This window comes from Callorhinchus milii, unplaced genomic scaffold (genome assembly GCF_018977255.1).
Source record: "Callorhinchus milii isolate IMCB2004 unplaced genomic scaffold, IMCB_Cmil_1.0 Scaffold4, whole genome shotgun sequence".
NCBI classification, from domain to species: Eukaryota; Metazoa; Chordata; class Chondrichthyes; order Chimaeriformes; family Callorhinchidae; genus Callorhinchus; species Callorhinchus milii.
In genome coordinates this window covers 19,240,722-19,253,412 of record NW_024704745.1, presented here as the reverse complement: position 1 = coordinate 19,253,412, position 12,691 = coordinate 19,240,722, and the positions used below count along the sequence as shown (strand labels likewise).

Here is a 12,691-nt window from a genome sequence, read left to right as displayed (position 1 = left end):
AATACTGGGTAGGCACTTCACATCCCCTTCACTAAATCAGCACTCCACAAAGCAGCTCTTCAACTGAGGATTTCTTGAATAGCAGGAAGGTATTTCAGCCCTTATGTATTCCGCATCTTGTACTGACCTCTGTCGTTATCTTCAATGACAGAGCCATAATCAGTGCATGCATTGCACTAAAGAGAGAGCTTTATTTGGGGGGTTACTATGGCGAGGGGGAGAGTGAGGAATGCGGCTTGTGACATTATCACATCAACCGCAAAAAAGTCATCAAAAGCAATCAATAGTTATAATTATCACTGGCCTTGAGGGAATGGGGTTGGCCTGATGCAAAGGCTGCGCACTTTGACATACTGTATGTTTTACAAATGTTGTTGTTTTGCTGATCAAGAGGGTTCAAGGCTAGTGAAAAATGTAGCAGTTTTGTTTTCATAATGAAACCGTTAACCAGGTTTCTTGCAATTGCAGTGAAAAAGACTGGAAGTAACAACCCAGGGGAATGCAGTGCTGCAGAGATCAATCTAACTGATGTAGAAGCTGAAAGCGCTGGTAACCAGGAGCAACCTTTAGCTGACAAAAGGCATGCTGGGATCATTGCTCACCAACTGCACGGATTCCAAACAGGCAAAGGAGAAACATTCGCTCAACCAAACATCCAGATGGACAGACCTGTCAGCGATGATGAAGTGAGATTAAAGAAGAGGAGGCTTCACACAATGGTAAATCATTGCACAAAACCGTATGCACCAAAATAAGCATAAGTACCTCTTCATTCTCTGTTCCAAGCAGTGTACATGCCCTGTTGGTACAACTACTTTGAAATTGCATTCTTTATGTGTTAAACATGTGGCTCTCTGTAGTACCTGCTGCAGTGTTACTGAGTTTGTGGACTGTGGGTGTTTTATTGTTCATTTTGGCAGATCGTTAAAAAATAAGTTGAGAAGACTGTGACCTTTGATCCCGAACTCCCCTCAACCACACAGAGTTTCAGCGATCCATTGAAACAGTGTACTTTGCTCCTAGATGTGTGATGTTATATCCAAATGCAACATCCAACACGGCAGAATAGCAATCAGCCAATCAAATGAAACCAGCAGTTCCCTCCATCTTTTTTACAGAGCATAGCTGAGAAACCAGGCCAGCAGTGGTAATCAGAGGAGGAGACCCAGGCTCTCCTGGCCGACATACAGGGGATAGGAGTGGTGGGGGAGCTGGACTACTGCCGGCAGCACAAATGGCACATTTTTCATCACTGCTCAGGACATCCACCGCTTGCTCCCTCTCTCAGATCTGCACAAGGTGGAAGACAATGAAACAGTTATAGCATAAGGAGAAGGAACGATTTAGCCGAAGTGTCGGAGGCTCTTCCTCCTTCCCATTAGCTGCAGGCAATGGACAACACCCTCGGAAACCAGCCCAGAGTGCCTACTTTAGTGGGCAATCTGGACAGCAGTCTTCACCGGGCCATGGCAACAACCCCAGAGCAGGAACAGGAGTTGTCAGGTACTTACACACCTAATGCATCACTCTTTGTGGGTATTATTAGCCATGGGATTCATGTTAGCGTTTTAATTATTTTTTACTGATTTCATTTTGAACCGTTTTCATTAAGAAACCTGAGGCAAACCCTAGGTGCAGGACACCATCGAGGTGTTAAGTGTATGAGAAAGGACGAGGGAGAACAAGAAATAGTTGTTAGGTTCCCATAATTCTGTTGATTGTCAAAAGAAGGGAAAGCACTAAAGAAAAAAAAGTTCTGCAGTTTTGAGTTTTCGTCAAGTTTGGATGAAATTGTGGGATATATTTTGATTTTAACACAGTGATGGGTTTTAGTTTTTATCACCAATTTTATGTCTACTTCCTTCCCTTCCCCCATTTTGTGGGTAAAAACAATAAAATGTATACTTGCTCTTCCCATCGCCTAATATCCACTGCGGGTGGGGCAGGCAGGTAGGTCGCTCGCTCGTAGACCTCTGGTACTCCTACTCAGAAGGAAATCAACATGATTTGTGTTGAATGTCAGTCAGACATCCTAGAGAAATTGGGAACCATCAACTTCTGCGAGAAGTGGATTATATGAATGAACCCAAGTCCTGCCACTCCATGACCCAGGGCTTTGATACACCAATGTGCTATGTCAGCCGATTGCCCAGGCCTGCTGGGCATGTTCATCATATCATAAAATATTTAGATTGCCATAACTTTAGACATGTACCTAAGGAGCTGATTTAATTACAAATACAGACTGTGGCAGATATGTTTCCATGGCAAATGTTTCTATTCATCTGTTCAGTTCAGGCACTAAATAAAGTTACTTAAATAAGATTACCTATAACATCTTTATCTTGTCCTCGTGGTACTTATGCTTTTAAGTAACATTTGGGTTCAATTGAAATACAGGAGATATAAGGATGTTACCATGACGACCATACATATAGCAGAATCAAGGGTTGATGAATAACTGTATTAATACTTATTTTTCTTCTCAGGACCATAACAGAGCCTGGAGTGTACTCACTGCTATACCTGTGAGCTTCCAGGCACATACTGAGGGGAAAGGAAATCAGTCTTGCTCCCTTTCAGAATCCACCACCTTATGCAAATGGAGCTGTCTTGGGCCCTGAGCCAGTGATCAGGCAGCTGCACTAAGTACAGATAGTAATGTCTGACATCTGGAAGAACTTGGCCTTCACCGAGCCTTGCTGGAACGGGTGGCCGTTGAGAACATGCAGCACCAACAGCAAATAGTGGTGGAGTTGGACTTTGCAAGGCAGATCTCTGACTCTCTCCTCAGAGCTTTTGCTCTTCCAACTCCTACATGGAAAGAGGGCCCTTCCGCTGGCCAGCTTGGTTCTGAGGCAGGCACTAGACATGAAGGAATAGATGTCGAGAGCTAAGCAAGAGAAGTGGCATTTTTCTCTCTTCCATCAGGGTGCAACAGGATGGACCTCAAAACAAAATGTTTCCCCACGCCCAAATAATTTTGATGATGATGTGTTCCTGAAATGTTCCGCCTTGTTTAATAAATCAGTTTGTTTAATACAACATTTTGAATCTTTGTGATATCTTTTGAGTACCAAAAGCTGCAGCTTTTGAACCTTGTGATCAAGGCTTATTGTGAATAGTATCAGCGATGATAATTGTTACATCGAATAACTGCATTTTGTACCCCCCTTTTTTTTTTCTTGACCAGAATTTCATCTGCAGACTTCTAAATCCAAACTTGACATCATGTAAACACTATTTCTTGATTTGATTCTTTTCAAACTTGGTGTCCTGCTTTTTATGTAGAATTTCTTAATAGAAAAAGAAAGATCTTTCTCAATGTCTGTTCTAGTGAAGGGTATGAGAGAATAGTGCTGGTGGTGAAAGGTTAGAATAACTTGTCAATAAATAAGGAAAATATGGTCTGAATCCTTTTCAAAGTGAATCTGATTGAAACCAAGTCAGGCCGGTCTACGTTTTTGTTACGGTCGGACACACTGGATGAGGAGGAAGCTGAGAAATTCATTGTGGGTGTGAGGAAATTGGAGACATTAGCATTAATTTACTGTAAGACAGAGCAATAGGGTCATGGTAGAAAATAAACAGGGAGTAAAATCTGGTGAAAAAACCTTCTGAAATAGCATCAGATTCACACTGAATTTACAGTCAATTCACTTTATAGTAAATTCTGTGAAGCTCTTTAAGTCATCTCGAAGATGTGATAAGGCACTATATCAAATATATATATATATATATACAATGATTATTATTATAGACGGGATCTTGGTTTAACATCTCATCAGAGAAGCAGCACCTCTAACAATGCCTTACTCCCAAGCACTGCACTGGAATGTCAGCCTGGACCATGAGTTCAAATCTCAATGTGATTTGAATCTCAATTCCTACAAAGCAGGAATTGTATTAAAAATCCTATTACTGATTGCATGTTAGAGAATGGGAGAGAATTGCATTCCTTTCATTAAAGCATTGACAGTTTCATACTGAGCACGTATATATGTATGATAATAATCCTTACATCTGCTCGATATGAATGACTAATAAGGAAGCTAATTGAACTTTTGCTTAAACATGCCTTCTAGCATGTCTGTTTAGTGTACTGTACTAAATTGTTGCTGAAATTAGCAAATTGGCTTTTTTATTCAGTAGTATGTTAATGCATCTTGGTTGTGTTTAATCAACTCGTTGAAAATGCTTGTTTTTGGTAATTATTCAAAAGAAACGTTTCAGCATGTTCACTGTAAGGACTAAACGAACAGCAAAATGACCACAAACAGGCTATTTCAACTGCCCTTATCTATCTTTTTGTTTTATCTGGTTGAATTCTATTTTTTCATTGTTTTGAAGGCAGTTTTTGGACCTAATACCCTCTGTCTTCTACTTTTGATTATGAACCATTTACAGAGGCACTGTTGTCTTCAGGGGAAAAACGTGTTTGGTAAATCTTGTTTTTGTTATTTGTTTGTCTAATTCTATTTCTATGATAAGATGATGCAAATCATGTTGACGTGCATAATTGCACTACTTGCACATGACAGGGTTGTGACCAAAGTAATATTCGCCTCATCTGGCTGTTCTGCCTCTGTAAATAAAAATGGTTTGTCAAACAGTACCCTTTATATCGACACAGCATCCTTTAAAATATGCTCCACAAGGCATCAAAGTGATCCTGTGGACAAATGGTGCTGACAGAAGTTTGTTGAAGTGTTTCATGGGAACACTGAATGTAATGTTGTGCTTTTTCCCCCCACTGTAAGTGGACATTAGCCTAAACGCTACACATGGCAGCAAGAGAGATGCCTGAGCAACTGTGTGTATCCCTTCTACAACACATAAACAGCACTCAGAGGATATTTTCATCAAAAGTATTTGATGTTGAAAGAAATTGACACCAGGTCTAGCTATGAAAGGATTGAATTCTATTCTTAAATAGTTCGCTGGTGCTTTTACCGATGTCTGTTTCACTCAGTGGTAGGAAGCAGTGTTTCAGATCACTAAATAAATATGATCCCAATAAAATCTGTTTCCAGCTGCTAGATTTCGTAAGGGCACTGGGAGGAAACGGACTCAAGTTACAAATTAAAAATTCTGAAACCATTTTCTCATTGCAACGAAAAGGTGAGGAGGAAATTAAACTCCGAGCAAGCCCATTCGGGGGACTCAAGTGCAAATAAGTTAATTTGGATATTTTAACAAAATAACTTGAGAATGTACTACAAATGGTTGAAATTTCCAGGGAGTATTGTTCAGCAGAGTAACCAGGGCCGTACCCTGCCAGAAACCTAATACAAAACAAATGACAGCTCTTCTCGTTATAGGCTCTGGCTTCTCTTCAGGTTGCTCTGTAATATAAATATGGGCTGTAGATTAGTCCCCTATATTTGCATTGCAGTAAAATGCAATGTAACATGAAACACTTAAGGCCTAAAATTCCACCCGGTCTTTGTCTGTAAGACCAATTATTGGTATTGGTGTAGAATTATTGAAAATTCTTAAACTCTAGTGTTAATTTGGAAGCTGTCTTTCTTCAATTCCTAAAAAGGAACAACTTCCAAATTAAGACTGAATTTAAGAATTTTCCAAAATTCTGTGTGATCTTAACTTTTCAAGACATAATAATCCAATAGCAGGGGTTATGGAACATGTTGAACATTGTGCAAGGGGGTCAAGTCAAGAAAAATATGATATATTCCTCAGTGGAATTAAACCTCAAAAAGGTTGACTACACATCAATAAACAATTATTGGTTTCATGTTTCCTGCAACTAATAGCCTGGTTTTGTAATTCATTGCTGCTTCTTCCTACAATGGATTTGACATTGAATAACGTCAATATACACATCATGTGATCTCAAGCAGTTTATGCAAAATTTGCCTGAACACCAGCTCCTCTGTTAACGGGAAGACATTCTATTGAAAGTTAAGTAGTTCAGTTGCAAACCATAAGTTGTCCCATCAGTGTTCATCAATAACCTTCTGACCTTTTCATGGCCTTGTTTCATTCCAGTTTGCATAAGCATGTTCTTGCTAGAAATACACAACTTAGACACTCCTGTTCGATCGGCTATTTGATTATTAAAGAGAAAGATAAAGGAAAACTCAGAGCACCTTCAGAAATTATACTTGGTAAATATCTCTTTACAAACAAAGCAAGCAAGCACTGTTATCGGTGCAAACATTTCTTCTTTGACAAAAGCCTCTGGTACTTCTTTTACCACATAGATTTACGTAAATATAGTACAGAGCTTGAACTGTTCCAAAAAATTCTATTCTGATGGCTGGATAGAAACATGAATGGGTGAACTGTCTTCAGTGCTTACTTCAATTCAATGCATTGCTTTTTCTTTTAGATGAGCGCGACTGTTGTGAGGAGATTACCAGGCGAGGATGAAGTGTCTGAGGAGCACTCTGATGATAAGTCTGACACACTGCCCGACAACGTAAGTACTGAATGTTACAGGAAGCAAATCTAAGGTTCAAATCATTGTTACCAGGACCAGGTTACCAGGATGGGTGGTTGAGGCCAAGTCTTTGGACTCCTTTTTAAGAAAAACAGATTGGGGGGGGTGGTGGGATTGCTTTAAGGAAGAGGTAAATTGGGCTAAAGGGCCTTTCTTGTTTGAATCTCTCGTGACCTTTGATGAGTTAATGAAATTGTGTCATGTGACAACCCCAGAGGAGGAGATATTGGGAAGGGGATAAAATGGACAGATCAAAGAGAACTGAGACGAAGTGCCACGAGCATAATTTCATACAAGAAACAAGTGACCGTTTCTTAACGCAAACAGGGTAAATTCTTCTTGCCATTAAATGTCGTAACCTTGATGCTGGGGTGAAGTTCTAATGGGAAAATTTGCAACATTGAGCAGCAAGCGGAATTTCTCACCCCCTAGATGTGAAGCATGAAACCTGTGTAGCTACAATATTAGTGCTGTATTAGGCATTCCAGAAGTGGACTTGGCTTCCGGTAATGACTGTAAAAAATGGATTTGATATAAGGTCAAATATAAGACTCAGGACAGAAGTGATAATTTACATGTTAAAAACTGTAAAAGAGTAATTTAGAGGATCAATAAAAAATAATTTGGAATACAGGGTAAGAAAGTAAAACAGTGGAAGAAAAATAGTTTTTTTTTACAAGATCATTTAAAAGGGTAAAAAGAGGAATAAGAATAATCCAAACCCCCAATAAAATTCATGGATTGGGGGATGGATATCGTAACACAAATCTGTTGAGCTATACTGACGTGTTTAGGCTGAAAAATCACAAGGCTCACAGGAGACTAGATGTCAAAAGAATGAAAAGTCTCACAAATGGAATTGAGTCCCACCACTGTAGTTACTGAATTGTTTTAAGTAGGAGCCTTGCAGACATCTGGTCAAGAAGGGGATTGAAGGCTTTATGTTGATAAATATATTTTTGGATACTCTTATGGAACACTATGATTCCAGTCTGTTGATAAGATGGGAATGTCATCTGTGGAATGCAGCATGTTAATTAATAGCCTAGGGTTTTCACACAATGATCTTTTTAGAACAGGGATAAAGTTTGCAGATTTTTGTCTTGTTGGAACTAGTTTTGTTATTCATCTCCCTCAGAAAATTAAAAGCCCAGGAGAGGTGTATGTCTGTGTGTGGGGGAGTAAGGGGATGGGGGGGTTGTATGTGGGAGGAGAAGTCCTTGAAAATTTAAATTATTTGTAGGAAGGAATTCAGCTAGATTGTTGGGTATCACAAATAATGTCCCTTTTCTCGATTCAAGCCTTTTCTGAAGAAGTAAGTGTATTTTCTTTTTTGTTTATTCAGGCCAGTGAGATATCAGACAGCTCTGAAAATGGTGGGCAGCAATCCTCATTGATGGAAATTCTCAACTATTGTCAAGTAAGAATAATATTCAGCTTGCTTCAAACAGTATCATGCCTTTTGCAATCAAACCTAGTTTCTGTGTCAAATTATTGTAAGGGGCGTTTTGACTGAACGTTGCGTTCGCCTACAAAATAGACAGTCACTACACTTACAGTCTATCATATCATTGTATGGAAGTTTAAAATGTGTTGATCACTTTCCAACTCAGAACGTTTTCTATGATCAAAGTCACATAGACTAATTGCGGACCAAAAATATTCATGAGAAAAAACAAATGCCAGTCGTGCATGATTAATTGTACTTAAGTGTCTTTTATCTAGTGTTTCCTCAAAATTTCTAGAATGCGTGTTGTGGTCTATTAAGCATTGCACTTGCAAATTCAGTTTTACTTTCAGAATGCAAAGTCAAGCTACAGCTTGCAACTCTCCCTCTCACACGATTCTGATTAATTCTCTCATTCATTTTCCTAAGATCCAGTGCATATCTCAAACCATGGCTTGCTGCTTTCCTCCTTCCTACTAGAGTCCTCTCAGGCAGACTAATCTAGGTTATGCTGTGAGGACTTTACATACATCTCATCTGGACACTATATTAAAAAAAACATTAAATGTGATTGAGTCCCTACAGCATTACACAAATATGATTTTGGAAGAACCTCAGTGATATACAGCAGCAATATCACAGACAAGGATTGATCCTAGGCTAAGGGCTTAATTTTAAATTCAGATGATTTTGTTTTTCATATCTATGCCATAACTCTCTCTACAGTTTACATCTGGTTTGGAATTTACGATAATTGGCAAAAGAGTTAATAGGGAGATTAGAAGGAATTATTTTACACAGAGATTTAGGATATGGAATGCCCTGCCGAGGGTGGCAGGTCAGGGCAGAATATATATCAGCTTTCAAGAGAGAATGAGATAGATATCTAAAAAGGAGTACATAAGCAGGTGTATAGGAAAATAGTAATAATCCTTGCATTTAATATAGCACTTTATCACGTCTTTGAGACGTCTCAAAGCGTTTGAAATGGACAGGTAAATGGGACTGAATGGAGTTTTTTTTTGAAGAGCCAGCACAGACACGATGAGCCAAATGGCTTTCTTTCATGCTGTAAATTTCCACGGTTCTATGGATCAAATGTTTTTAAAATCTAATTTCTGATCCTCTCTCAATATCTTTCCAGATCATGTATTCTGCCATCCGTAGATTGGACAAAAAAGTGGAAGTGATGCAAAAGAAAGTGTCTGACCTTCACCAAGGAAAGATGAAATTCTTTGCTAAGAAAGTAAGCTTATGTCTGAAGGTTTCAAGATTTTGTATCTTATTTTTGCTGATCTGCTGTTCTGATACCGAGTCCAAGCTTCTTTGATTATCATCAGTAAAGTTAACAAACTTGCGTTTTACGATTAAACATTAATTGACCGTTGGAAACCACATGACGAACTGTATCTAGACTTCCAAAAGATGTTGTAACACATTCCCACATGAATTCAATAACACAATTCACAAACAAGCAAACAGAATGCTAAGCTATAACGTCAAATTTGTAATGCGTAGGTCCCCAGAAGTCATTCTCCAGCTATATAGTGCTCTGGTCAGGCTGTACCCAGAGTACTACATAAGGGGCTACCAAGAAATAGTGCGGAGGAGCGCAGCAATAATAATACTAATAATCCTTGCATTTGATATAACGCTTTTCACGTCTTCTAGACGTCTCATAGCGCTTCACAGAGTATACTGTAAACAACAACAACAACAACAAGATTCCATTTATAGAGCGCCTTTCACGTCGGGAGGACGTCCCAAGGCACTGTGAAGTGAATTGACTGTATATTTGTGGGCAAAACGTGGCAGCCAATTGCGCACAGCAGTGTCCCACAAACAGTTGTGGATTGAAAATGACCAATTTATTATTGTTTTGTTTTTTGGAGGGATTATTATTAGGCTCTGTGTGGAGTAAGGAAACTTGCCCAAGGTTTCGCCTTGCCTGGAATTAAACCCAGGTGTCTCGCTTGCAAGGCGAGTGCTCGAACCACTGAGCTACAGGACTCCAAGGGAAATTGCGAAAATATTTGCCAAAAATTGAGTGGAAATTTGACAAATTTTGCAGGAAATTGTGGGGGGTTGATAAGTACTATTCAAAGGTGCATTTCCTGCCAACCTACATTTTTTCACTTTATTGATAAAAACTAAACATGAATAAATAACATATATTAGATTGTTGTAAAAAAAATTGTTGATGCTTTCATTAACAGAAACTGGGTGACCCCTTCGGGGGTGGGGGTTGGGGGGGTGGGGGGAGGGATGATGACAAATCAGCGCAGGCCCAAAGAGCCGAATGGTCCGTTTCCACCCTGCACTACATTTGCCTGGAGATCCACCAAACACCCAAGGTCACCAACCTCCTGTGGCCGTGAGCTCACTGTGTTTGTACAGGTTTGTAGCGGAAGAGATTGTTTGTAGCGGAGGAGCTTGTTTGTAGCGGATTCCGCAAGAAAATCTAGTTTCTATTGGCCCATCTTATAATAATAATAATAATGTTAGTTCAGTATTCTGATTTTATAATAATAATAATAATGCTTGCATTTGATATAGCGCCTTATCATGTCTTGTGATGTCTCAAAGCACTTTACAGAATATACTGTAAAGTGAATTGATTGTATATTTTGGGGTGAAACACGGCAGCCAAATGCGCACAGCAATGCCGCCAATTATTATTATTTTTTAAAGGATCATTAGCCCTGGAAAAGTGATCCGCCAATCGACCAACAACCAGGTTCCTACTTTCTGCTAGGTAAACAGAGGTGTGTGGAGTAAGGAAACTTGCCCAAAGTTTCGCCCTGCCCAGGAATCGAACCTAGGTCCTCCCGCTTGCGAGGCAAGTGTCTAACCACTAAACTACAGGACTCCACTGATTAGATAGGCCAGGACTCTTCAGTGTTGAAAGGAGATGCCTCAGAGGAGACCTTGTAGAGATATATAAGATCTTCTTTAGGATTGAGAAAGTAAACTTAGAACAAGACAGCAGAACAAGAGAGCTTTAGAATTGCAAAGAGCAATTTCATGACAGACATCGAGAAATATCTATTTACTCAGAGGGTAATTAAAAACTGGAACAGGTTACCAGGAGACCTAATTGAGACTAGGAACCTAGACTCATTTAAAAACAAGCTTTATGCTGTAGTAGGAGGACGGTAGGTTGTGTTTTCTGGAAGGATAAGATCAAAAGGACTGAAAAGCCTTCTTCATCGAAAACAATCTTGTGTTCTTATTCATTTTGACTCTCTATGTCAGCTAGATATGAATTATGAATGTCACTGAGGAAGAGATTTTGTGCTTGATCATTTTTAATTCAAAGTATAGACTCCTGCTTTTCTACTCACTCTGCTTCCCTGGGCAACACACCAACTGTAAATGACTGTTGAGGCCTGCTCCAAGGTCTTCACTCTAAGCCTTCTGCCAGGAGTGGTGAAAGTGCCTGTGAATGATTATCGCTCTGTAAAGAAATACCTGAACTCGGTGTGTCAATATTGGGGAGATCAGGAATTCACTGATGTAGGTTATTTGTAAAGATGTGCTCTACTATTGGCATTGATAATAACAATAATCTTTGCATTTAACTTCTATATACATGATCAGGAAGTTTGAAACCTCTTCTTCACGAGATTTATTGTAAACTCTAGTGACTTCGTATTTGCAGGCAAATGTGACAACCAATTATCACACAGCCATGAAATTTTTACCTTTTTTTACTTGAAGGATTGTTGGCCTGGACACCAGGAGAAACACCCTTCACTTTTCAAATAGTTTTATAGGATCTTTAACATCCACCTGAACAGTTTTAATGATTCATCGGTTTAACGATTCATCTGAAGGATGACACCTCTTGACAATGCAGCACTCCCCCAGCACTGTATTTAAGTGTCAGTCTAGACTATGAGTTCAAAGTGGCGACGTGGGGCTTGACCCTACAACCATCTGACTCAAAGGCAAGAGTGCTACCACCCATTGATCCCTCAATGCATTGTGCTACCTCCCAGCCAGTAATGTTTTATTTGTCGGTGTGTCCAGCTTTTCTTAGCTCTTTTTGAATTTACAAAATAAGTGAAACCGAAGAAGCAAATTGTGAGTGAATTTCATGAGTCTAATTCTTTCCTTTTCAGCAGAGGTTGAAATCAAATGCGAAACAGGTGTTTAGTAGAAATTAGTCCCCTTTCTGAACTGTTTTCCGGATTACAGAGTAAGTGAGCCCGCAAGTGACAGGAAAACACATTAACAAATACATTGAGGGAATGTGTGGGGGGGTCTGACCCACAATAAACATTCAGGGAAACAGAGGTAACAAAACCACAACAAACCAAGGAAAATAACTGCCTAATTCTGCAATAGTTTAAGAAGCCTTTAGAAGAAAGACAAGAAGTGCAATGGATTGAACCCAGAGAGAAATAGACTCTCACAGAATAAAGATGTTCCTTAAAAAATTGACAGATGGAAGACAGGTGCCTGTTAATAATTAACAACACTCTTTCTTGGCCAAATTCCAGTTGCATTCATAATTAACTCCATTAATACACATTTCCTGTCTATTGAAATCACATAGCTCTTCTACGTGTAATGTAATACAACATCGGAGATCAATGTGCTTGCTTTTCATAAAGCTATATGTAACCTTGTATCCAGTGTTGCCGGAACCCTCAAGTGATAAAGCTTAAAAGTTAGTCTGGTTCACGTTTAGTTGAGAATCAATTGAAAAGCTGACTTTATGTCATCTTGGCTCAGTTGATAGCACTTGCCTCTTTGAGTCAGAAAGTTATAGACTC

The 12,691-nt window shown here is 39.3% G+C and overlaps 1 protein-coding gene across 1 annotated transcript in view; it reads left to right on the top strand.

Moving 5' to 3' along the window:
- Positions 1 to 12,691, top strand: part of LOC103177495 — a 54,633-nt gene that overhangs the window by 17,140 nt on the left and 24,802 nt on the right. The window contains exons 3-6 of the mRNA XM_042334368.1: positions 469 to 719; positions 6,353 to 6,442; positions 7,809 to 7,883; positions 9,055 to 9,156. Of these exons, the coding sequence (XP_042190302.1) occupies positions 469 to 719; positions 6,353 to 6,442; positions 7,809 to 7,883; positions 9,055 to 9,156 (518 nt within the window). The remainder of the gene's footprint in view (positions 1 to 468; positions 720 to 6,352; positions 6,443 to 7,808; positions 7,884 to 9,054; positions 9,157 to 12,691) is intronic.